General features: G+C 38.0%; 1 protein-coding gene across 1 annotated transcript; it reads left to right on the top strand.

The window, feature by feature from the left end:
• Nucleotides 1-12805: 12805 nt before the first annotated feature.
• LOC137078350 (specifically androgen-regulated gene protein) lies at nucleotides 12806-26736 on the top strand. Its single transcript, XM_067445547.1, has 4 exons — nucleotides 12806-12886; nucleotides 22279-22446; nucleotides 23672-23858; nucleotides 23937-26736. Exons 2-4 carry the CDS (start codon nucleotides 22342-22344, stop codon nucleotides 25724-25726), a joined length of 2082 nt encoding a protein of 693 aa, XP_067301648.1. The 5' UTR covers nucleotides 12806-12886; nucleotides 22279-22341; the 3' UTR covers nucleotides 25727-26736.
• Nucleotides 26737-27397: the final 661 nt, after the last annotated feature.

Consider the following 27397-nt stretch of genomic DNA (forward strand, 5'->3'; position numbering starts at 1 on the left):
CCTTAAGGCGGGCGTACACTGTGCGAATTTGGACACTCGGAAGCAGGGGCGTAGCACCAAATTTTGGGCCCTGGGTACAAACCATCTTGCTGGGCCCCTGTACCATGTATGTGTATGTATAGAAAACTGACTTCTAAGGCCCCCCCCCCCCCCCCCCCCCTGCCTCGGGCCCTGGTTACTCAGTACCCTTTATCCCCCCAGTCCCACGCCCCTGCTCGGAAGGTCGGGAGATATTGCAGACGCTACGAGTAATTTAATTTGATCATCGCATCAAATCAGCTGGTACATGGCACGACTGTTTGCACCGCGAGCCGGCCGCGATCACACGAGTTTTCGTGTACACAGACACCGGAGCTTTCAATGTTGTTGCTATAGCTTCAGATACAAAAAATAAAGAAAAAATGTGTGTACGCCCGCCTTTAGCGGTTCAGTCAGGAGTGTATACATAGTGCCTCCTTTGGGTGATTCAAAATTTCTTTTCTTTGATTTGCCGACAGTCCACTACCCCCAGCCACAATTGTTCATCCCAGGAAGGTAACCTGCCGTCTGCACACCTGTAGCTTATCCTTACTGACCTTAAAGCAAGAGTCCAACAGTTGTTTTAATATCAATTTTTTGATATTAAACCTTGGCCATGTCTCTGCCCAGATAGCAGACAAACAGCGAATCAGCGTTGAATCAATGTTAATGCATCAACTAAAATATCATTGAATCAATGTTGAGATTTATCATTGATTTTTCATCAGGTTTGCACTTTGCACCCTGAAATAATGTTATTTCAACGATGAAAAATAGATCATGATGGGCTTAAAATCAATAGTTTTTCAACTTAAATTAAACCACTTATTTAAGTGACTCAATGATGAATCAATGTGAATGCATCAATCAAAATATTATTGAATCAATATTGAAATATAACATTGATTTTTCATCAGGTTTGCACCGTGAAATAATGTTATTTCAACAATGAAAAATAGATCAATCTTGCTTTATGTACAGCAGGATTCTATGCCAGTTAATTTGTCTCTTTATTTTATTCATTTTAATCAGAGACCATGTGTGGCTGCAATCGATATGATTTTGCATCAAAAAGTCACTCAAAGTAAACAGCATCCGTCAGTTTATATGCAAATGTATTTATTTATGCCCCCACATTTACAACAGGAAATCTCACATTGACTTAAAACAATTACATCTGAATTTATGACACAAATGAGAAGAGCCTGGAAAAACATGACAACTAGCATCTGCAAAATGGAGGTAAATACAAATGTAAACTTGCCAATAAATACAGAAATGACACAGTACTACTAAAAGAAAGAAGGTGGAAGAAAGAATGAAATACTCCATACTCAGGGGGTTCCACCATGAGCAATGCCCCGAAGCCTTTTAGGATGTAATGGAGCCAGTTCTGCACCGTCCCAGCAAAGATAAACTCTGATGCCTCCTTTTTATCAGCATTCACGGCACCTAAAACAACAAGAAGTTAGTAAATATTTGGAAATGTGATTAATTATACATTACAAATATAGCCTACTACAAAATGAAGTGAAACTTGAAATTTTATCAAAATCTTTAAAACACGCTAACATTAAATTCAGGACTATTAATGCATTTAAGTATAGACTTTAAAGGACCTGCAGACACACAATGAATGAATGAAAAAGCAAAGTGAATATACCCGGTGTTTTATCTAATAATATTATTGTATTTAATAGTCAATGAATGAAAAGCACCGTTTCCACAAATGCACATTTTACTCGTTGCACGCACAGATTAATCATCTTAATACTAAAATCATCTCATAAAATAGATGAACACCTCACAACAAACTGGCCATTGGTTGTGTAACTTACGAGGGCGTTCATGTGACTATTATTAACATTGCAGTTCACTCTGACTCGCTCAGGAGAAGCACACAAGTTGTAAAACATAAAGATGAATAAAAACACTAAATTAAAATTGAGATGACTTTTATAAATATATTTTTGTAGGCCACTTACCTCTAAAAAACACGGTCGTTGTCCTGTGTCTCTTTTTCGCGATTGAAGTATGTTCAGCTGCGCTTGCTTTCATCTGATTGGTGGATGTCTTAAAGGTGCATTACCGCCACCAACTGGATTGGATTGTGGCGCATTCGATAGGGACACATATTCTAAATTCTTTATTAACTCTGTATTCTTTAGATAAATAATGAAATGCATGTACATTCTACATGATTTAAATAATAATAATAGCCTACATTTTTATGTATTTAAAACTGATAGACTAAATTTATGGTAGAAGTTCTTTGTTTGTTTTTTATTGATTTTTTTGTTTTTGTTTTTTAATTTTTTATTATAATAACATGAAACACAGAATGACAACATTACATGTCAGTAAGCAGGAAAATAATGTCTTTTAAAAAGATTCATAGTTTTTACAGCTTTCTTATTGGAAGAGTCAGAAATCAAAAACAAATACAATTTTACACGCTTCCATCCTTCTCTCCGCTCTCCGAGGCAGATATTTCGAAACTCATCCTTTCCAATCACCCTACTACCTGTCCACTTAAATCACTCCTGCACTCACTCACATTGTCAACACTTCTCTTCACACAGGAACTTTTCCCACAACATTTAAGCAGGCTCGGGTAACCCCACTGCTTAAGAAACCCTCTCTGAATCCAGCACTTTTAGAAAACTACAGACCGATATCCCTTTTGCCTTTCATTGCAAAGACCCTTGAGCGAGTTGTGTTCAATCAACTCTCTGTGTTTCTTGAACAGAACAACCTCCTGGATAACAACCAATCCGGCTTCAAAAGCGGCCATTCGACTGAGACTGCCTTGCTCTCGGTAACTGAGGCACTGAGACTAGCAAAAGCAGCTTCCAAATCCTCAGTGCTCATCCTGCTGGATCTGTCTGCTGCTTTTGACACAGTTAACCACCAGATCCTCCTGTCAACACTTAAGAAGACGGGGATCTCAGGATCTGCTCTCCAGTGGTTCAGGTCTTACCTCTCTGGTAGGTCCTACAGTGTGCCATGGAGAGGTGAAGTGTCTAAGTCACATCATCTAGCTACTGGGGTTCCCCAGGGCTCAGTGCGTGGACCACTTCTCTTCTCCATCTACATGTCATCATTAGGTTCTGTCATTCAGAAACACGGCTTCTCCTATCACTGCTATGCTGATGACACTCAACTCTACTTCTCATTTCAACCAGATGATCCTACAGTCAGTGTTCGTATCGCTGCCTGTCTGACAGACATTTCTGACTGGATAAAGGAGCATCACTTTCATCTCAATCTTGCGAAGACAGAATTACTTGTTGTCTCAACCAACCCAGCACTTCATCAAAATTTCTGCATTCAGCTTGGTTCATCAACCATAACTCCATCAAGGACAGCCAGGAACCTTGGAGTTGTGATTGATGACCAGCTAAACTTCACTGACCACATTACTGCAACAGCCCGGTCCTGCAGATTTGCTTTATACAACATTAGAAAGATTAGACCCTTCCTATCAGAACAGGCTGCACAACTCCTGGCTCAAGCTCTTGTTCTCTCCAGACTGGACTATTGTAATGCTCTTCTGGCTGGGCTTCCAGGCTCGAACAACACTGGTGTGTTTATGTTTCTCGCTGCCTCGCTAGCATTGCTGAGAAAGGCCTGGTAAGACCTGGCTCTGTGCTGGCTCTCTAGCCCGTGGAAAGGCAAACCGGTTCATAAAGGCTCGTCAGTTGAACCAACTCAGAACTGGTGCTAGCACTGGCTCTGAACTATCACCCGGTTCATGGTGGAGAAGGGGTAAGTGACTGCTCATGATACAGAGATCAACGCCATTTGCCATTTCAAAGTGTTTCGAAACTGATGATGTAACGAAGCCTCGTTTACTGAAATCACTTGACTTTGGCAGTTTAATACGCACTATGAACCAATTGATTTGAAACAGAAGATTCGTAAACTGTAAAATTCCTAAAATTGCCACCACTAGTATCAAGTTTAGTTTTCCACCTCTACGTTTTTTTAAATCTGTTTTCATACCAAGAAGCTGACATTGGGCTCTCTACGCTCGCCTCTGTGGAATCACTAGATTTGCAGAGACATTCTTCATGCTGCTTTTAGTTTTGTTCTTTCATTTCTTCTCCTCTAGATGTCCCTATTGGCTTAGCAGAATAAAGGAAAGAGTTCCAAACCGAGATCCTTCCCTTTAATGTCAGTGGCTCAGGTAATGCATGCCTGGGAACATGATCTAAAATCTGTTGTCCACTTGATTATTCAAGTCATACTAGGGGTTAATGTTTAAATGAGCTTAGGATGCATGACTAAACTGCATCTAACTATTAACTCTCACAAATTAGAAACCCACCCTGATACTACAGCTAATATATTTGTGACTGTGTTTGTTCTTCTGTTTTAGGTTATTGATTTATAAAGCACATTTTAAATACAACAGATGTTGAAACCAAAGTGCTGTACAAGAAATATATGGCAGAATTTAAACATATGAAAAAGAAGGGGAAAAAAACACCCTCACTTAAAACATAAAGAGCACAAAGGTCTTCAAACATGATATAAACATTGAACTGGAATTGGATGATCTAATGTGGAGAGGAAGATTATCCCAAAGCCTAGGAGCAGCCAAGAGAAAGCTCAGTCACCTTTAGCCTAAAACCGTGAATGAGGAACTGAGTGTAGGAACTGACTGGATGATTGAAGGGATCCTGGAACAGAGTACAGGGTGAGGAGATCACAGATATACTGCAGGAGCAAGTCTACACAAAGCTTTAAAAAGTAAAAGTTTTAAATCAACATAAATGGTAACCGGTGAAGAGAAGTGCGCACACTTGATTGTTGCAATAGATCTTAACTGAAAGAAAACTGCGTTTCACCACAGCACTAATCAAGGTTTTTGACAGAGTCGTGCACATTAGAAGAGAGAGACGGGACCAATCTGACTGAGAGAGCCGGAAACTAAAAGGCTGCTTAGGGCCCCTGTGGCCACCAGAGGGATCCCAAGAGCACATCAAATGACAGCTTGCTTTTTTTCTGATGTATTATGTCAGACTGTGGGCCCTATTTTAATGATCTTAAATGCCAGAGGCGGACAGTATTGAAGTATTTTTACTTTCCAAGTAATTTTGTTTTTGAAGTATATGCACTTTATCAGTGTTCTTCTTTGGAAAACTTTTACTTCAAAACATTCCACAGCATAATATTGTACTTTTTACAGCAATACATTTCATATTGAATATCATTTAATAGTTATAAAAAATGTAGTACTGTATACTTTTTCTCAAGTAAAAGTATTCAAAGTTTTAGTAGAAAGTACCAAATTTTTAATTAAATATTAAAGGGAAGAAAACAACAACTTTTATTTATGAAATGTAGTGCAGTAAAAAGTATGACATTATATATTATGCTTTGGAATGCAGTGAAGTAAAAGGTTACTAAAGAAAAACACTCATAAAGTATATACTTAAAAATTGACTTGAGTAGAAAGTAAAAATCCTCCACTGCTGTCCTCCACTGTTGAGCGCATGGTCAAGGATCATGCTGCAGGTGCTCTTATGGTGTATCCGTATCCACTTTTGCTAGTTTAATGATGGAAAAAAATAGTCCGTGCGCCAGGTGCATGGTCCAAAAGTCTCTTAATGAGTCATGGGAGTGTTTTGGACGTAACGTGCAATATATCAATCTCCCAGGTTTTTGTTGGTCAATGGTGCAGTCGTTTTTCAGTTCCTCAAAATAGCAATGCGCCAACAATGAACAAACCTGGTTTTCAGAACAGCACGCCCATGGATGGGCCAACAGATAGGCGCGGGTGAATTTTATATTTAAACTTGGTGCTGGACGTGGAACTGATAACTGCTTCGGGCTGAAATTAGCAAAAAACACTTGCGTTGCACATGGCGTCGCATTGCACTGGGTGTATTATAGGGCCCTTAGACTGTGATTATTAAAGCTGATTAAAGATGCAGCAGCACTGCAGCAACACTGTTATGAATGTCACAAAAATGACATATAGTGCAGAGAAAAGAAAAAAGAAGAAAACTTTATCTTGCTGGTTATGTTAAGAAAATGAATGTAAAAGAAACTAGACTATGTTGCGAGCTAACGTTATCTGGCTAGTTAATTAACACATGCACTGTAGTAAATGTCTGTAGTTTTCACAGCATTATTAATGTAAAATAATCAAATGCATTACTGCAGAACCTGTGTACAGCAAGTTGCTCTGCTAAGCATCACGGTCAAATATCAATGGCGGGTAAATTCTTCAGTAAATATATATTTTACTGTGAAACACAGTACAGTCTTTTTGAGTGTGTTTTTTTTTGTGTTTTTGTTTTTTCAGCAGCAGTAACAGACATGATTTCACACTTCAGAATTACTATCATTTCTTCAGGACACATAACTTGCTCCATATTTTGCAGTTACGTTTTTTTTTACCACAGTTTTCTTTTGTAACATTATGTGTGTTGAGACTAAATGTGGCTCCTTCACAATCACGTCCCCGGTCTCAATCGCTCCTCCCATGTCCCTCGCTCGTTCACCTCGCCACACTAAACTTGCAGCATTATTTTTTACCTCAGCTCTCAAGAAGCTATAATTTTTAAATATGTTTTAAATATTAAACATAAGTTTTAAATATAGATATTTTTCTGACACAAACCCATTGATTCGCTTTAGAAGGCCTTTATTAACCCCCTGGAGCCATGTGGAGTACTTTTATAAAGGATGGATACACTTTTTGTTTTGAGCTTCAAATTTTGGGCTGCCATCCACTGCCATTATAAAGCTTGGAAAAGCCAGAATATGAATATATATATATATAATTTTCTCTGTTAAGTGCTTTCTTCCAGAAACAACAGACCATATGAGATTCCAAATCACAGTACGGCATTCGCGACTCTGTTTTCCAAGATGGCTACTGGCTGCATAAGCGTAATGTACTGTCTTTATAAAGTATCTTCTTATTAAACTGTTTGCATGTAGGGACCCTCATTATACCGTGTTAGTGTGAGGCTATTTTTAGCCTTGTTAGCGATTTATTAATTTAATACTTATTCTATGCCCCATACACTAGCGTTATAAACTATGGTAATCTGTTTTTAGAGATAAAACTCTTTACATTTAATTTTCATGAAAACACATCCCAGAGAAGGATCTACTCAGTGTCGGTAACCATCTGTTAATTACCCTTGTAGGTTCATTTTTTTCACCAAAGTTGTCCTTTAATAGCTTTATATAAATTATCCTACTCCTAACTACTCCTACTAAGAGAAACAATGTGAAGTTGAGCGTTTAGTCACTGGTTTGATTTACTGACACACACAGTAGACAAAGAACATCTGACTGTACATGAATCCTATCAGAAATCACTGATCACAGATCAGGCATTAGAATGAGAACGGGTACTTGAGATGTGGCATTACTGTCGAGTCCATGTCGTAAAAGTCTGTTTTCAAAACCTGTGCTGAAATTGCTGAAAATTTTACTTCTCAGTTGACCCCTTTAAGTGAATAGATTGATGAAATGCTAAAAACATGTGTAATTTTAGCAGATGGGTGGGATTAAGACACAGTTGGTTAAAGTGGATGGAGGGAAGTTAATTCGGGTTAATCCTTGGCTTGAAACTGTAAAAGAAAGAGTGCTAGGTGTTAATCATGTTGGGGCCGCTCTGTCAAGACAAAAACACATTGTCAAAAAGAGAGAAAGATCCATAAGCACTGTACGGATCCCACAAATCATCGGTCTGTGCTTTCTTTTCTCACGGGCAGCTCAATCCAAAAAATTACAATTATTAAACATGATCTATTTTCCGGTTTGTGATTCACATATATTTTGTATCACAGGACCATTAATGCAAGTCATGTTAGCACTTTGATTTGACGTCATTAATAATATTTTCCGACTGGGATTCCAGTTCTTGCATTATTTTTCAATAGTACAAAAGAACCTCTATAGGGAGCCTCCCTTATAATTGCCTGATCTTGTCCTTTGCTTTGTATCTGTGATGAAAGCGAGAGTGAGGCCATCTAAAGGATATCTTTGATTTCATTAACTGTGAACAATAACATGACCAGTGCAGTCAGAGCATTAATAATACATGCTCTTTTATGGTTATTCCAGAACCTTAACTTTAACAAATAACAGTTTTGTCTGATTCTCAGGCAGGTTTACATTGATTGCATACCATACACCTGATCACGTAACCGAGTTAATGAATGACCAGGTGGAATGCCATTTTTAAACAAAAGCCATGAGCTGATTCCTCAAAGTTAAAATGACTTATTTTTGCTTTGGGTAATAGGGAAGACTACAAAACATCTGATCTATTTCTCCTCAAAGAAAAGAGCATTTGTTTAGTCCCTAGAAATTCATCTTATTCCACACTAACAGCATGAATCACAAGTCTGACACTTGAGAGTTTGAGAAGTCATGAAATTAATGGCCTGGAATTATGGCGTATGTTTAGAGGTTGTGTAAGTGAAATGCTCTAATGAGTTATAAAAAACAACGTGCATTTCATTTCCTTGGGTTGAAACTTGCATTAATATACATCTCTTCAGCAGTAGTTATTAATGATGGTTATGCAATGGTCTTCTCATCTATGGTTAATTCATATTATACCATGGTCTGTCTGAATACTCTATTCTGATGGGCTGGTGTGCAATAAAACCGTTTAAAGGTTCCAAGTCAGTTGAATCACTGTTCTGTGTTAATGTTTTCATTGAAGCACACACTCACAGGCCTACGTCACTCACACACAGAGAGCGGAGACTGCTGCTCAGACACACAAACATTCAGGAGCACAGATGTGTCATTAACTCTGCCTGCGATTTTTATAATTAAAAAAAATTAAATAGCTTCGCTACTGAATCGCTACATTATATTTCTTAGCAATGATGGGGTTACGTCGCTATTTCGAATAGAAATAGAATAGAAAAAACTGTATTAATCCCCAAAGGGAAATTGCGGTGTTGCAGCAGCAAGACTGACACAAAATACAGACCAGACATATTACACAAACTGACATATAATGTAATATGCAAATTTCTTTAAAAATAAATAAAAAAATTCAATAAGATAATAAATACAACAGTTTGCAAGGTTCAGTTTAGTATCATATCAATGTGTAATATTACAATGATATGATGTCCTTTATCACGTGTCATTCAGTGTCCTCAATCTCCCAGAGAAGAGTTGTCGTGTATTGTTATGGCAGTGGGTAGGAATGGCTTCCTATAACGGTCCTTGCTACAGCGGAGTTGTAGGAGTCTCCAGCTGAATACACTCTTCTGCCCGACCAGCATGTTGTGCAGTGGATGTGAAGTGTTGTCCATGATGTTAAAAGTTTATGTAACATTCTTCTCTCCACAACCAACTCCAGGGGTTCCAGAGCAGAACCAAGCACAGCAGCAGCCTACTTTATTAGTTTGTTTAATCTCTTACTGTCACTGGCTCTGATGCTGCTGCCCCAGCAGATGGCTGCAAAGAAAATTGCACTTTCGTCAGCTGACTGTTAAACATATACATCATCCTGTTGCATACATTAAAAGACCTAAGCTTCCTCCTGAAGTAGAGTCTACTCTGTCCCTTCTTGAAGATTGCTTCAGTGTTGCACTTCCAATCTAGTTTGTTGTCAAGGTACACACACCCAAATATTTAAAATTCTCAACCTCCTCTCCCAGCAGGTGAATGGTGTTTAATGTCGTTGTCCTGGTCCTCCTAAAGTCCACCACCATCTCCTTCGTCTTCATATTTTGAGTAATAAATGCACATATTCGTTATTAAGAGAGATGCTGAACTGACACAGGTCAGTTCTCTCTCTCTCTCTCTCTCTCTCTCTCTCTCTCTCTCTCTCTCTCTCTCTCTCTCTCTCTCTCTCATAATTCAAATAAAGGCTATAATTAATTCATTTAAATAAATGTAATATTATGCAATATCACAGCTAGCTACCCGTAGATTATCCCTTAATGTACTATTTATTTAATTTGGGTATTTTTTCATATCACGTATTTCAGTAATCATCATAAATTAGTAACATTTGAAAGCGCACAAACTCAAAATTAATGTGAAAACCATTTTTGAAATTTTGATTTGTGTTACCATGGAAATGGTACTTATTGAACAGTATTCAACGGAAACGGTAAATTATTCATACCTGACACCTTCCCTATAGTGGGCGGTGTCAGCTATCATTGCTATATGTGTGTGTATACTGTGTATAATTATTATGTAAATATAAACACACACACACACACACACACACACACACACACACACACACACACACACACACACACATACAGTGTTTAAGCATATATAATATAAATTATACATTATATATATCTAATTGCATTTATGAGAACTGAAATCTTTGACTGAAATCATGTGGCAGTTGCTTCAATAAATGAATATTTCACAGTTACTGGGATTTTCATGCACAACCATTTCTAGGTTTTACAAAGAATGGTGTGAAAAGGGGGCGAAAATGCCTTGTTGATGCTAGAGGTCAGAGGAGAATGGGCCGACTGATTCAAGCTGATAGAAGAGCAACTTTGACTGAAATAACCACTCGTTACAACCGGGGTATGCAGCAAAGCATTAGTGAAGCCACAACACACACAACCTTGAGGCGGATGGGCTACAACAGCAGAAGACCCCACCGGGTACCACTCATCTCCACTACAAATAGGAAAAAGAGGCTACAATTTGCACAAGCTCACCAAAATTGGACAGTTGAAGACTGGAAAAATGTTGCCTGGTCTAATGAGTCTCGATTTCTGTTGAGACATTCAGATGGTAGAGTCAGAATTTGGCGTAAACAGAATGAGAGCATGGATCCATCATGCCTTGTTACCACTGTGCAGGCTGGTGGTGGTGGTGTAATGGTGTGGGGGATGTTTTCATGGCACACTTTAGGCTCCTTAGTGCCAAATGGGCATTGTTTAAATGTCAAAACCTACCTGAGCATTTTAGTACAATTTATTATACTTTAAATGATTATGTATTTCTGTGATGCAAAGCTGAATTTTCAGGATTGTTCCTCCAGTCTTCAGTGATCATGATCCTTCAGAAATCATTCTGGACTGGACTGGTAAATGGACTGCATTTATATAGCGCTTTTATCCAAAGCACTTTACATTTTTGCCTCACATTCACACACCGACGGCGGTGTCTGCCATGCAAGGTACCATCCAGCTCGTCGGGAGCAGCTGGGGTTAGGTGTCTTGCTCATGGACACTTTGACACTTGGTCAGGTGGAACCGGGGATTGAACCACCAACCTTCTGGTTTGTAGACAACCTACATGAACCACTGAACCAGTGGCTGCCATTCTGATATGAGGATTAATTTTCAAAGTTGGAAACAGTTCTGCTGCTAAATATTTTTTCGTAACCTGTGATACTTTTTTATAATACTTTTATAAAAAAAAAAAGTAAAAAAAAAAAAAAGAAGCGAATGTTTAAAAATAAAGACATTTTGTAACAACAATATACACTACTGGTCAGTCATTTGGGGGTCAGTGATTTTTTTCTTTCTTTTTTTGAAATAAATCTCTTATTTTATTCAGCAAGGATGTGTTAAATTGATAAAAATTTATAGTAAAGGAGATTTATATTATTTGAAAATAATAATAAACTTTTATTTTGAATAAATGCAGTTCTTTCAAACCTTTTATTCATCAAATATATTAGGCAGCAGAACTGTTTCCAACACTGGAATTTCTGAAGGATCATGATCACTGAAGACTGGAGGAACGATCCTGAAAATTCAGCTTTGATCACAGAAATAAATGAGCATTTAAAGTATAATAAATTGAAAACCAAATATTTTAAATTGTAATAATATATCACAATATTTAAAAACAAATCTGTATTTTTTATCAAATGATTGCAGGCTTGATGAGCAGACGAAACCTCTTTCAAAAACATTACAAATAGTAATGTGTCCAAACTTTTGGCCTGTATATATATGAATGTGTGTGTATTCAAATATACATAATAAGCACACACACATACCTATGTAAACACAAACTTTTATTATTGTGTGATTAGCCTACTATTAATTGATTTGACAGCACAATCAAAATCTTTTCTAATCTCGACAAAACACATATCCTCAGAAAGGTCCGAGTCTCAATGTTCTATATTTGGTGACTAATTTGTGATAGAAGGGATATTTGGACAGAAATATATTCATTTGTCACAGGAAAATGCATTTTAAAAAAAATCAATGGAATATGTGACAATCGGGAGGCTATTTTAAACAAAGTCTTAAAGTCTCATAGGAACTTTCATTTTTGTGATATCAAATTTGAAACATAACTTGGTTAGACACATGGCTTTGATTTTAACGTAATTTTAGAGTAAAAATAGTTTTGTAAAATATCTATATTTTATATAAAATAAAAATGTAAACTTCCTTTTTTTTCATACTTTCAAGATTTCACTCCCGGAATAATCTGCTGAATATCTTCTTTATAGACCAAACATAATTCTATATCTTAAAGCATTCTTGAATTATAACCATCTTTGGATAGTGCATGTCTATTCTTGAAAACAGTAAAGGGGTTAATATATTCATTAGTTGAAAAACAAAACAAACAAACAAACAACCATGAAACGTGACGAGGTTATGTGGCAATAATGCATGGGTATGAATATGACATTCTGCGTATTGTTTTAGCCTACATAATATTTTTAGATGATAAACAGCGGTGTTTACTGTAAACGGTTGATTACAGTGTGACTCAGGCGTTCAGCCAATCAGCGGCGGTTTTGTGTGTGACGCATGCTCAGATTAGCTCTGCGCTGTTAAAGACTCGCGCTCTGACTGTTTCAAGTTTAGAACAGCTGAGAGAGTCAGGCAGGTGAACGACTGCAATTCCTGGCGGACAGGTAAGACTTTAACTGCCCTTTTGATAGATTTTTGACGGCTTTTCAGACTCTTATATTGACAGCGTGTTGCATATGCTTTAATAATAAAATAAACAGGCTAAAAACTTAACTATCGTCGCGTAAATGTACAGGTGACAGGTAGCTACTAGTGCGTCAATAGCAGTTTTTTTATGTCCACTATCATGGCAGTAGGAGTTTGTGTGGCAGACTCAAATACCTGTTAATGTAGGCTACACTTTTACGACGCTTAATGTATTTTGCATATAGGGCTTATTTTATAGGCACTATGTGTTTGTTTGTGAAAGACATTTCCTAATTAAATGTAGTTAAAATTGTGTTTAAAAAGATCATAAACTGTTCATTTGTTTTTGTTTTTTATTTAAATCCAGACACTCTATTAATGATTTAAAAGTCATTTAATCTATATTTACCTTTTCATGGCTAAACAGTAAGGTTTATTGTTTATAATATATATATATATATATATATATATATATATATATATATATATATATATATATATATATATATATATATATATATATATATATATATATATATATTCTTTTTCCAGTAGCCTAAACCATACACACACACACACACACACACACACACACACACACACACACACAATTAATATTTACTATTAAATTGCCACTAAATAATTTTATTTTTTATTTGCAATGAGGAACCGGAAATTATACTGCTATAATAAACTCTGCTATAATAAGCTCAAAACTTTTGCTGGGAACATATTGCATATTGTGTAAACTTTTTGTGCAATACTTCCAGGATTATCATGAGCCTTTCTTGTAAAAGCCTATTTGTTTAATTTATCTGATGAAACTGAAAGCATGTTTCTTGTGGTTTTATTTAGGCTAGTGTTCAGTGCACTTGACAGCTAAACCGCCGAGGGCTGATCATAAATCTTTCCATGGTGTAGTGTTGTTAAACGGGGTGGTGTGTATGAATTATGGGCACAGTATATCTAATTATGCAAAGAGAGAGGTCTGCTGCTTTCATGTGTTCTTTGCAGGTGGATTCGGACTCTGTGTGTTGATTTTAGGTAAATGATTGGCCAGGGCCGACAGATAACTGGTCTTCAGGTCATAGGCCTCAAATATTTCCCTTTTTTTCAGTTTTTGTCACATTAATCTTGTTTAACTTTGTATGATCAGTCTGAGGCAATTGTCAATTAAACAGTTACACATCATTATGCTAAAATATACAACCACAGATTGCTGTGATCGGCCAACCAGAATCGATGCACTTCAATTCTTAAAATGCTTATGCGCTTAATTGATAATTTTATTATATTTTATTAATTATCGGATAAGAAGACATGCACATAAACTACCATGGAAACATATTTAACGACTAAATCCCTCAATGCACAACAACAAGCTCATGTGACGTTGCCTCAAGAGAGGTTGTGATTGGATAACTGGACTAACCAGCGGACCAATCACATCGCAGCATCTCGAATGTTGGTTTGGTCCTTCTGAAATGCCTGAGGCAAAGTCTGTTATTAAAATAGTTTGGTTTAATTCCCTCCCGGAAGAGTCTCACGCGGTTGCGTTCAAAAACAGAAGATATTGTAACATGAATGTGCTTATTGCGTTTGTCTGCCGCTCTGAGATGCAAAAGTCATTTATGATGTTGGAAAAAATAGCCATAGTGGCTTCCCCAGATTTCAGGAACATTCAATTTATTACAGATATTTTGCAACATTTTCCAAGGAAGTGCTGATTTTGTTTAGCCTGACGCGGTCATACTCGATTCTAGTCAGAATAGGAGTCTGAAACTGCTCCATTGGGCTGTGATTATGGGGCGTGTTTAAACCGAACCAGGAAAGACCTCAGTTGGATAGACCAACACGTTACGTGACACATTACGTTAAGGCTGCAACATACTCCGCAAGAACAGAGAAAAAAGTTCTCGCTCCCAGGGCTGCGGCAGTTCTCGCAGCTTGTTCTCGGCACATCACCTGAGCAGAACTTTTTTCTTCCGGGTGTCCGAGAACTATTGTGCAATTGGTCATACATTTAAAGTGGGTGTGGTTAATGCGGAGAAACGCAGATGATCAGCGCCTGCTTTTTTCGTGAAGTATGGAATGTACTGGCCAGAACGAACTTTGTTCTTGTTCTTGGCAGCTCGAGAAATTGAACACATTTCTTTGTTCCTGCAGAGTATGTTCCAAGCTTTAGTTGTCAAATGTCAACAGAGCTCAACTGCACTGTGTTGCCAAGTCTGCGTTTTTTTTTTTCGCGGGTTGTTTTCTATGTCCGCGGGTTGAAGCGACCATTATGTGAAATATAGACCCATGAGTGCGAATTTTAGCAGGCATACTTGCCAAAATAACACACATTTACCCCGTTATTGTTTTGGGCTAGTAGTTGGCGGGTTTTGAAATAAACGATCTTTGCCAGTGTTGTAAAAAAAGAAAACAATTTAAGGATACACAGTTACTTACCAACATGATCATTATTTGTGAGACAAAATGTTGAAGGTGAATGCAGATACAAACAAGCTCTCCATTTAGGTTTTGAACAAATATAATCCAAGCCCCTTTGATGACGTGATGATTACGTTACTGTTGATCATCTGTCCATCATCGTCTAAAGCCCGCCCTGATGATTTCATTGGTCCGAACAGTTTCTGTTTGGGGATAATTACTCCTCTATGGAGCAAGGCCAGACCGAACTGCCCAACCTCAAATGTTGTGGGCGGGGCTGAGTTCGGCTGGCATCCAGGCTAGATTTTGTTCAATAGAACGCTGCAAATCTTTTATGTGATTTTCCAATTTTGCGCCTTTAGATGGAAAGCTAATGACCTTTAATCAGTGTCAACATAGCTATTGATCTTTAATCAGTTTCACATTCTCTCGTCCACATTATATGTATGCTGAAATTGCAATTGGCTGTGAAACCTTCAACTAAATAAAAAAATGCTGATATTAGGTGGTTCTACTTACTCACTAATGTCCTTGTTCCTGCTCTCATACTATTTTAAGCTGCCACTCCCTCAAATAAACATGAACATATTCGTTTTATGAAAACAATGGTGTGTGTTGACTTAAGGGCGAACCTGACGATACGCCGCAGAACCTGGTTATGCTATTTGTAAGGGTTCATTGAGGTCAGATGTCTCATTATATATCATTTCACTTGATTGCATTCTAGTCAAACATTCCTTAACCCGTTTAGGTAATCAGGTAAAGTGATTTTAGTAATACGTGAATAAATCTTGCGAACAGCTGGAATTTACAGCAGCTCCAATCAGGCGCAGTTGCATTCCAGGGCGAACGCAGCTTTTCTAGGTGTCGGCCAAACCCATCATCGCCTTCTCCGTTCTGTTGTTTCTCTCACGGAGTCACGGAGAAGGTGTGTGTGTTCTCGCAATTACCTCACCTCAGCGGCCTGAAATATGCTGAACAACTTGAAAACGTTGGCGGTAACAATGGCTGGCATTCACACTTGTTCACGTTTCTCGAGGCACTGCTGTCCTTTTGTGTTTTTCTGTCTTTCGTTTGCTCTGGAGTCTCTCTGCAAGGTAATTTAGCAAGGAAAGTGTAGAAAAATGAAATGTGGGCTCTGTTCCCAATCGTAGTGATCTATCGGTCTGTCCATTCACATACAGTAGAATGCATCTATGACATTTCTGACATCTACATGATGTACACTGCTGTTGAAAAATTTGGGGTCAGTAAGAAATGAATACTTGTAATCAGGCATTAAACTGATCAAAAGTGACAGTAAATGCATTTTATAAATATTTCTGTTTCAAATAAATGCCGTTCCTTTAAAGTTTCTATTCATCAGATAATCTTGAAATGCAATTCATCAGGGTTCCCATAAAAGTACTGAGCAGCAAAAATGTGTTCAACCCTGATAATAATCAGTGAGAGCATCAAATCAGCATAACAGAATGATCTCTGAAGGATTCGGAAAATTCAGCTTTGATCACAGGAATACTTTTTAACATGCATTCAAATAGTAAGCAGTTTTTTTTTTAAATTGTAATAATATTTCACAATATTACTGTTTTTTACAGTATTTTTAATTAAATAAATGCGACCTTGGTGAGTGAAAGAGACTTTTTACCAAAAATCTTACCAACCCCAAACTTTGTCTTTGTAAGCATGCAGGCAAATGTATTTGAATGTTGTAACGTTATTCTTTTAAAAAAACATGCATCATCCTGAAAAAGATTTTGACTTGAAGTTTGAGAACTAGCATGTTTGCCAAACTAGCACTGCATTTTGTGTGTGTGTGTGTGTGTGTGTGTGTGTGTGTGTGTGTGTGTGTGTGTGTGTGTGTGTGTGTGTGTGTGTGTGTGTGTGTGTGTGTGTGTGTGTGTGTGTGTGTGTGTGTGTGTGTGTGTGTGTGTGTGTGTGTGTGTAGAAAGCAATCCCAGAATTACCTCAGTGAAAAAGTTTAATTTTAGATATACTTAAAATTCATTCATTACTCAAAACATAAAAATGCATAAACACAAATATTATGTAAAGTGGTTTCACTGCCTTAGAATTTGTGTAAAATGTATCTTAAAATGCATCATAATTTTAGCTGTCTATACCTTTTGGAAAAACCTCTTCTTTTGATTATGGCTTATCATACTTGCAGGCAGCTCTATGGTTTTGTGGTGTATGAATGTCTCCCAAAGACCTTGTTAAGATGGAGACAGGAGTTTCGCTGCAGGTTAACGTGCTTCATTGACTGCTAAAATCAAATGCTTTGAAGTGATAATATTTTTAACTTCCCATCTGCAATATGGGCGCATTGTGTTCTCTGGGCGTTCACTGTTTCATTCAGTGTGGTTTTATTTTGATGTGATCATCTGAACAGGTGTGTCAGACATGCTTATTATTTCATGTGACAGTGAGATTTTGTACAGGGTGGATGCAGTTTACACCCAGGTATTTAGTGAACATCTTGCTATCTGTGCTTGGAGATTAATAATCGATTCACAGCTTGTGCAAATAATGCAAAACATGCAAATCACTGTCAGCATGTGTGCCAGCTCTGTGTAACAAAACTATCCTAATGGCGCAAAAGTTGCCTAATGACCATATCCCAAATATCCAAACTTAAAATGCAAATTGAAAACCACTATATTGTAGTGATCATAAACACAGCCCAAAGTTAAACTACAGTGTTTTTGGCATAAATGTATCTGTCAAAATTTAGTCAAGATATACTAATGCAAACTGTACAAGATCTGAGCAGGACTCGAACCGGCTTTCTAGTGTCTATCCGCAGACTGTATAGCATCAATCGCTAATGCGCCTTTTTAGGCCAGGGGAGTGAGGTTTACTCACACTGCTCTTACTAGCTAGCCTCCGTTACACTCACCCCACTAAACCTCATTCCCATCCAGGCCACGGTACCAATGTAACTCCTCCAGTTACTCGTGCCTCTCTGAGCAGGGTTTAAAATGGCATTTTCCAGCTTTGGGTTTGCTAAAAAGGATGCTAAAGACTGCAGCCGTTAGCATCAGTTGCTAGCACATGTCTTGAGATCAGTGGCCGGTTGAACCAACTGTGCGCAAGTTACAACTTAGCCGAGTTTTGATGTAAATGGGCACTGTTACAACTTACGCACTACTAAATATTTTTGCGTTGCACCATTAAACTTAGTTTAAATGTAACTATACGTTCTAACTAAATATTTACGGAAGCATCTGTTAATAACGGTCGGAATAAGATGTCAGCCAGATTAGATCACATCGATGAGCTCGTAATTGATCACGAAGAGCCGCAAGTTCGTCAACAAGTTTTACGAGACGTTGTGTTGCCACATGAATAACTACGTGTGCATGCCAAGAATAAAACGCACAAAATACCACGAAATGCCATTGGCAGTTTCCATGAACTACCTGGCTGCATTGATAGGACACAAATCAGGATAAAAGCACCCACAATTATTGAAATATCAATAATATTATCTATTATAGATGAGAATGTGAATAGGAAGTGCTTCATCCTATGTGGTGTCGTTCATCCCACGACAGCCATATCCTGCTGGGTGATTCTGCCTATCCACTTAAAAAGTGGCTGATGACACCATACTTAAACCCTTCCACTCAGGCAGAGGAAAAATTCAATTCTGCACATACCAAAACACGGGTAACAGTGGAAAGAAGTATCGGTGTATTAAAAATGAGGTGGTGATGTCTTCATAGTGGTATGGAACAACAGATTTTAATTTTTTGGATTATTTTATTATTTTATTAGTTTTCAAATGTACTCGTTAGGAATTGCAATGGAGCCAGAGAGAGCAGCAAATGTGATTGGAGCATGCAGTGTATTGCATAATTTGGCCATGCTGTGGAAAATGCCAGGTGATGATCTGGAAGATGAAAAGATTGAGGAGGTCCCACATGAACAGCGCTGCGGAAAATTTCAAGAGGGTGTAACTGTCAGGCGTTTCATCACACAGAATAATTTCACTTAAAGTACACTATAACACATAATTGTCCTTTATATATATCGTAAATATTAAGTCCATACACAGTTTTTGTAAGCTGTATTATTTTCATAGACTATTATTAATTAATAAAACATTAACCTTCATTCATTGAAGTAGATTCCTCATCTCACCTCATTCTCCATCAACACAATTTTTAATCTAATATCTCTCAGTTGGGAATTCAATGACAATTACATATATTAGAATAGAGAATATATATATATAGAATTCAATATATTTCTTGTAAAATATTTCTTGTCAAATTTATTCTGCACACACATTCAATAACAATATTTTGTATTAAAGTACAAGAATAATACACACGAAAACATAAATGTTTTGGTGCAAACAAGTTATTAAATATACTAATAATGAACAATAGCTAGGTCTCAACATTTACACACTTTAACCATTAGCCTTAAACAATTGGCAATTAAACTATCAATATGACTACATTTCAACCAGAGGTGGTCATGTTAAAGGAGTGGCCAAGAGGCTTTAACTCCTCTTGCAATTTAATGATTTCTAGGTTTAGTTTCACATTTTCTAGTTCAAGCTTTTTCCGTTCACTTTTTATTTTCAAGATCTCCTCTTCTACTTTCGCACATTCAAGTTTGATAAGCTTACAGAGGCTATGTCTTCATCCTGCTCATTTGGACGTTTCCTTTTCTTTGTATTTTCGACTAGTGGTTCTTTGTCTTGTGTGTTCTCTGGACGGTCTGTACGAAGGAGAGGCAGATGATGATGCTGCTGATGCTGGCGCCACAATGTTTTCAGCGCAAGTTTCTGTTGCGAGTTGGCTATCGCAAGTTCACTGACTTGATGCAACACCTGCCGATGAATAAACAAGAACTTGCTATAGTAACTTTACAGAATAGTGTCCTAATTCTCTTTCCATTAAAGTATGAATCCCGCCACAGATTGTATAATAATAATAATGTTGCTCTGACTTTTTTTTCTCGCAACTGCGAGTAAGAAAATACTGATTCTTTTTTCCCGGTCTGTGGCTTTCATATTTGCTCATATGACTAGCACAAATTATGTATTTTTAGGAAACATTATAAGAATAAAATAATAATAAGAAACTATGAATACTTTGAGCTATGTTGTCTGTGGCTTCTCTTCCACTTTCATCTCCAGTGATTCCGCACACAGTGGGTGAGTTGTCACCAATTATTTCCAGGATAACGGTTGAATATGGGCTAGGCTCAGGTCTTGGACCACCTCCATTGGGCACATGTTTTGTGCAGGGAGAATCCTCGATTTCATGTATCTTAAGGTTGCTCCACTTCTTCCTAACTTCCTTTATATCCCTCTGCTTACAGCCTTTTGCATTTATTTTGTTTATGTCCTGCCAAATCTCCCCTTTTTTTCAGTTTGTGACAGATGAGTTTAATTTGCTTTAAGGGACTGTTTTGTTTTCTTTGTATCTGTTGTGGCCACCACCGCAACATAAAAGAGGGACAACACAAAAGGCTTCGCAATAGGGGTTTTATTTTTAAACACGTAATCTTAACACAAAGTGGGGGACACAAAAGGCACACAATCAGAACCATAACCGGGGAGAAACAGAGCGCAACCAGCCCGCCGCACCAGTCTCCTAGACGTAGCAGAGGTTCCATAGATATGCAGGCTCATCCGATCCACAGGTGTAAGGCATCTGTACGTAACAAGACAGAAATAACATTTCCACCCACTAGAGGGCAGACAAAGCATTAGGACAGAAATAACGGCATATGTAACAGTATCCATCAATTAAAATAATAATTTATTCGTGATATGTGTGGGACAGATATTTTCAATTAAAAGTGTAATGTTTTGAGTTCGATAACGTTTGCTTTAACGTCTTTTTTAACTTTCATTTTAGACCAGCAGCTCACCCCCCTAAACCTCACTCCCATCTGGGTCACCGCACCAATGTAACCCTCCAGTTCTACTCGCACCGCTCTGAGCAGGATTCGAACCAGCCTTCTAGCATGAAAGGCAGACACGTTAACAAGGACGCTAAAGAGCGCAGCCTTTAACATCAGTCGCTACTCGTTAGCCCACCTCTCGAGGCCAGGAGAGTGAGGTTTACTCGCACAGCTCTTACTAGTTAGCCTCTAAAACCATGAGCAAAACTATGCAAGATTAAATCAAAATCACAACCCAGACTATGTTAAGAGTTTGTTTGTGAGTCTGTGACAGTTTAATTGTAACAGTGTATATCACTATTCATCTGTACAGTGTGACGCCAACAAGAGTTACACCAGTCATTTTTACCAAGATGATCCTGATATAGGGACATTCCCTAACAGAAATATGTTGTGGCGGTAAAGATGGGGAATACCATTATACTTTGAAATAAACCATGGCACTGCACTGAAGAAAATTTGGTGTAGATTTACTTTAGCTAGGAAATTTCACAAATAATTACAAATATTTGGCAAATAACACATTGAATTAAACATGAAATTCTGAAGTACAAAAAAACTGACACGCTGTGTCTGAAATCGCATACTGTACTACATTTTGGTTTGGAAAAAAAGTTGATTCTACATAGTATGAATGTGTGTAGTATAAATATAATCCAGACGTATTACTTCCACCATATTGTCTCAATGTGACCTACCAAGTCAGTTTCGTCACAAATCCTCTCCCGTAGCCTCATGGGATAGTGAAGTGTCCGGCCATCTGGATCCTTTTTGTCTACTGTTTTATTCTAAATGTTTTTTTTTCAAAAACTATGTATTTGGACATGCTACTCAGTTGCCACACTGTATACCTACTCTGGTGACATTTTTCCGCATACTAGGGAATTATTCAAATTCGACATACTCCAATAATCTAAACTTGAAAAATGTAAAATATCTATTTATATCTATTTATTTTATTCTATTATTATTGCGGTATCTGATTATTTTTTGTTTATATTTTTTATAGATTGGTCCTCTATTTTCCATCCTTAAAGACCAACGTCAGTACTTGACTCGCACTTTTTGTGCGATGCCAAAAAGTGACACCTGGTCAGGGGGCATTGTCATTGAATCTGTGTCTGGTATGGACAGTGCAGGAAGCTGTGATAGTGTGCTCAGCATCAACTCTGGATTTGTGAGTATCAAGAATTTTGTTTATATTTTCTAAAACATCTTAAAGGGACAGTTAAACCAAAGAATGACACTTACTGACTCATTGATTCTTACACCACCTTCTAAAGTCATAGGGCTGGAGCCTATCCCAGTTTCTACTCACTGACTCACCATCATTTAATTCCAAACCTGCTTTTGCAGTTATTTTTTCCATGGATTTTTTTGCATAGATTTTTCCTCATACAATAGTAGCCATATCTGTTTAGCTCCAAAAAGAACAAAAGCACGATAAAGTTAACATAAAAGTACTCTATAGTGGCTTCCACACCAGGTAGTTCTAGGAACTTACCACCAGGGTGACTCCCCGAAAACTAAACGATCCCCTAAGGCCATTTTCCTGGTTGCATTCACACCACCACTAGGAATTCGTAAGCCGTGACTTTTATTTTTACGCCATGCCAGACCTGAGCACACATCTCAAACATTCTTAATTTTTAAACTAGTTTATGATATGTTTAACAGTCCTGTCTACTACATAATTTGATAGAACAGTTATACAAAGAAAGTAGACAGTATATCAAAAAGTATTAGCATTTGCCGTGTGGTCAATGTCCAGTGTCGCTAGCTGTGCAGAATTAAATAATCCTGTTTCACTTGGTCCCCTCAAAGTTGCATTGGATTTTCTATTCCGTTAAGAGGTCCATCTATCACTGTTTTCCATGTTCATAGAGGTCATTTCTGGAGTAAATTTTAAGGTTATAATATGTGTGTGTAGACGGCTTTTTAACAAAAAAAGTTTTGAGTGTGTTCGACCAATCAACGTACGCTTACATCACTGGTAGTTCCTATTGTGCTGGGTAAGACCGTACTCTAAAGTAGGAGCTAAATTAGTTCCCCCAAAAGGAGTTCCTAGATCTAAAAGACTTCCAAAATCTGGGTAGTTCTGCCAATAGTTCTAGGAACTATGAAAAGTTTCTTCTGGTGTGAAAGCCCTTATATGATACAAGGGCAAATAAAATAAAATTATGGGGGTGAACCATTCATTTAATATTTGATTTTTAACTTAAGGAACTCTGCTTTTTGTGATTGTCTCTGCTCTTTGTAAATGTTGCCGTTTGAAAAATAGATTTTTTTCCTTCAACACAGCTCAGAAGAAAGATTGAATAGTCATTTTTAATCATTTGAATGCATCATTGTTGAATAAAAGCATTGCTGTATTAAAAAGCACACTTTTCTTTGTGCGATAGAGTGATGACAGTTTGGAGCACCTTTCTGCTGAGGAGAGAGCATGCCTCATGTTTCTAAAGGAAACCATTGAGTCTCTGGAGGTAGAGGAGGACAGCGGTTTATCTAACGACGAGTCTGATGGTCTGTCTAATTGCCTGGAAGGAAAAACTGCTCCTAACACATCCCTCTACCAGAACAATACTGAGGGTGAGCATTGACACTAGAAATATCTAGAGAATATGGCCTGTTTTGATAAGGGCTTATACAGAACATTTTATTTTTCAGAGCTATTAGCCCATGAAGATCCAAAAAAAGTTATCGGAAAAGATTGTAAACCTTCCCAAAAGTATCTTGTGCCAACTCCATTACTCCTTGCCAGTGGGAATGCCAGGATAATCAGCAAACCAATGGAATCATCTCACATAGAAGTACCTGTGGCCTTTATTGATGCACCTGATGGGTTTAGATCAAGCCCTGACCCTCAAAAACCCATTCAGACAATTTCTGCAAAAGCTTTTTTGGAAGTAGCAACTGCTAAATCAAGAATTGGACAATCAAGTGATGTAGCGGACTTGCCACCTTCTTTCATACCTGAACCTCCAGGTAGAAAAAGTTTGCCTAGTGACTCTAAAGCCAAAGATGGCATTCATAAGAGTTTGGATGTGAAGACTCAGCCGAAGCAGAAGAAAGTTTCCTCAGAGGTGCCGCTGCAATTCATTCCTCCACCCTCAGACTTCATGGATGAACCAATGAAGAATATAAGCCTTGCTTATTCACCAATACCTCCACCTGCTTACGATGAGCCACCAGAATGGATTCCTGAACCCCCCAAAATGGAGCCGCATGTGTCTGGTGGATCCATAAAGTCAACTGAAGTGACCAAATCGAGTGTAGGCCCAGAAACATCAAGAGGGCCATTAACCCACAATGAGATTGAAAACCTGCACAAGAAGTCCCCCATGGAGAAAGCACCTCACTTGACACCATTAACAATTGCACAGCATCCTGTGGCGGACAAACCGATGACACCTTCGCCATCTTCAGAACATGTTCCTGCTGTGCCAAAAGAGTACAGTGACCCCAAAAGCCCACCAGCTGTGGCGCCCAAACCCAAGAAACTCCCATCTAATATCATCTTCAAAAGCCACAAAGACACTGGGAGCTCACATCCGTTAATTCTGCAGAGTGAGCGCACTCAGATGGATCCTCAGAAGGTCCGAATGGAGGCTTTGAAAAAATTGGGCTTGCTGAATAAAGAGGTTAAAACAGTCTCTCCCTGTCAATCGCCTAAAGTCAAAGCTAAAGCTCATCCAGATTCTCTCTGTAACCCAACAGCACACGTAGAACCCGTGCACGAGCTATCTAGAGTATCAGAAAGTCCTGTACCAGGGGATGTACAACTGCATGCAGACACTTTAAAGCACCAAGATGCAAAAAGCAGGGAAGGCTCTTTGAAGAGGCAATCAGTAAGGTCCTACGAGATCAAATCGGCATCCTTGGAGCGCACACGGAATGGAACGGTCATTGAACCTGCACCACAGACAATAAACCCAGACAGGACCCATGTTGAGATGTCACCAGGGCAACTACGAAAGACTCAAGCTCGATCTCCTTCTATATCAAGACTATCTGAAGGTCCCGTACCAGGGGACATGCAACTACATGCAGACTCTTTAAAGCACCAAGACACAAAAAGCAGGCAAGGTTCTTTCAAGATGCAACCAGTTAGGTCCTACGACATCAAATCGGCATCCCTGGAGCGCACAGGAACTGGATCAGTCATTGAACCTGCACCACAGATGAAAAACCCAGACAGAACCCATGTTGGGTTGTCGCCAGGTCAGTTACGAAAGACTCATGCTCGACCTCCTTCTATAGGGAGTGCAAAGGACTTTGGTATTGACCATCAGGCTGATGATTCAACCAAATCGCTCCACGCTGCTGCGGTTCACCCAGGCAACGACGCCCAAAAGTTGCCCCGCTCCAATGGAATAAGCGTGATGATCTCCCCGAACGGTCAAAATGGCGAGGACCGTCGGGAAGCCTTGAAGAAACTGGGATTACTGCGGAACTAATGGATGGTGCTTATGGCCTTTCTCTGGGAACTTATTTCACAATTTATTCTGGGTATTTGGACTGTTAGCATTGAAAGGAAGAATGATGTAAAATGTCTCACATGAAATGGACTTTGACATAATTTGTGATGCCTTTTGATTTGGCTTGCTGGTTGATTTGCATCCTTAACTACCTGCTTAAGTAATTAACACAGTTTAATTATGCACTTTCTTCTGAATTGCTTTGTTAAGGCTACGTCCACATGAATCTGGGTACATTTGAAAACAGTGTTTCCATTTCAAAACACTGTCCATCCATTGAAAAGTTGATCGTCCACTCGGAAACATCTGAAAATACAGGAATGTTAAAAGAAGATTGTACAACTTAACATTTATCTTATCTTGCGACCTGCTTTCATGTTGTAATCTCTTAAGTGCGTCACAACTAAATGTGTCATAGCTTTCAAATGCCTAAATTTTCAAAGGCCATACTAAAACTCGAAAATGCAATTTTAAAATTTATTCTCTTGGGATTTTTTTTTTTTAAAGCTCAGTTTTTGCTGGACAAAAACATTGTTTCAGTGTGGGCCAAAGCTTAGAGATGCCTAAAATGTCATTTTTATTAATCTTGTTATCCTGATTAATGTTGATAGCTTAAAATATAGATAATGTAAATACATTTTATTTTGGCATAGAATTAAGATGATGGTTTCCAGATCACTTTCACTTGTATTATGTAAAACAGGGTGTCCAAAGTCGGTCCTGGAGGGCCACTGTCCTGCAGAGTTTAGCTCCAACTTGCCTTAACACACTTGTTAAAGGTTCTAGTATGCCTAATAAGACCTTAATTAGCTGGTACAGGTGTGTTTAATTGTGGTTGAAGCTAAACTCTGCAGGACAGTGGCCCCCCAGGAGCAGGATTGGACACCCCTGATGTAAAATGTCAATGTAGTTTGCAGTATTTTCCTCCTAAATAATTTAAATTTTGTATTCCCACAAGATGAATATTCTATATGCTATATATATATATATATATATATATATATATATATATATATATATATATATATATATATATATATATATATATATATATATATATATATATATATTATTATTTTTTTAACAGTGGCAAAAATGTATTCGTTGGTGTATAGGCTATATTTCTTTGTTTAAAAAGTGTTGTTCTCTGCTTTTAAATAAAAATAAGACTTTGTTATTCGTAATAATTCAGAAGATTCATGTTAAGGATTTGGATAAAGATTTGGATTTACACTAAATACACCTACATTTTGTAGGAGTTAGTAAAATCTGTAAATATGATTCATATTAAAGTCCGTAAAACGTTTGGAGTCGGAGTTCATTGTCCTCGTCTCTGACGCACAAATTCCTATCCATGTTTTTCTTGTCAACAGTCTAGCTGAGGTGAGGTGACATTCTGAGAGTTCCTTTCGTAACATCAGCTGCTACGAGGCAGGAACTCGTCAAACCTGATCCGGTTTTGTGATCTGGGGTTAATGACTTGCTTTTCTTTGTTGTCAACCATTTGAGCCTTCAGTGCATGGACTGATCAAGTTTTCCGTGCTTTGTCAAGCGTAAGAATATCATTTGTAATTTGAACAGGTGCAGGAGTTCGTATGCTGTTTATTTTACAAAATATGATAAGGGCAGGAGACAAAGTAGACTGAATGA

This window comes from Pseudorasbora parva, chromosome 6, assembly GCF_024679245.1.
Source record: "Pseudorasbora parva isolate DD20220531a chromosome 6, ASM2467924v1, whole genome shotgun sequence".
NCBI lineage: Eukaryota > Metazoa > Chordata > Actinopteri > Cypriniformes > Gobionidae > Pseudorasbora > Pseudorasbora parva.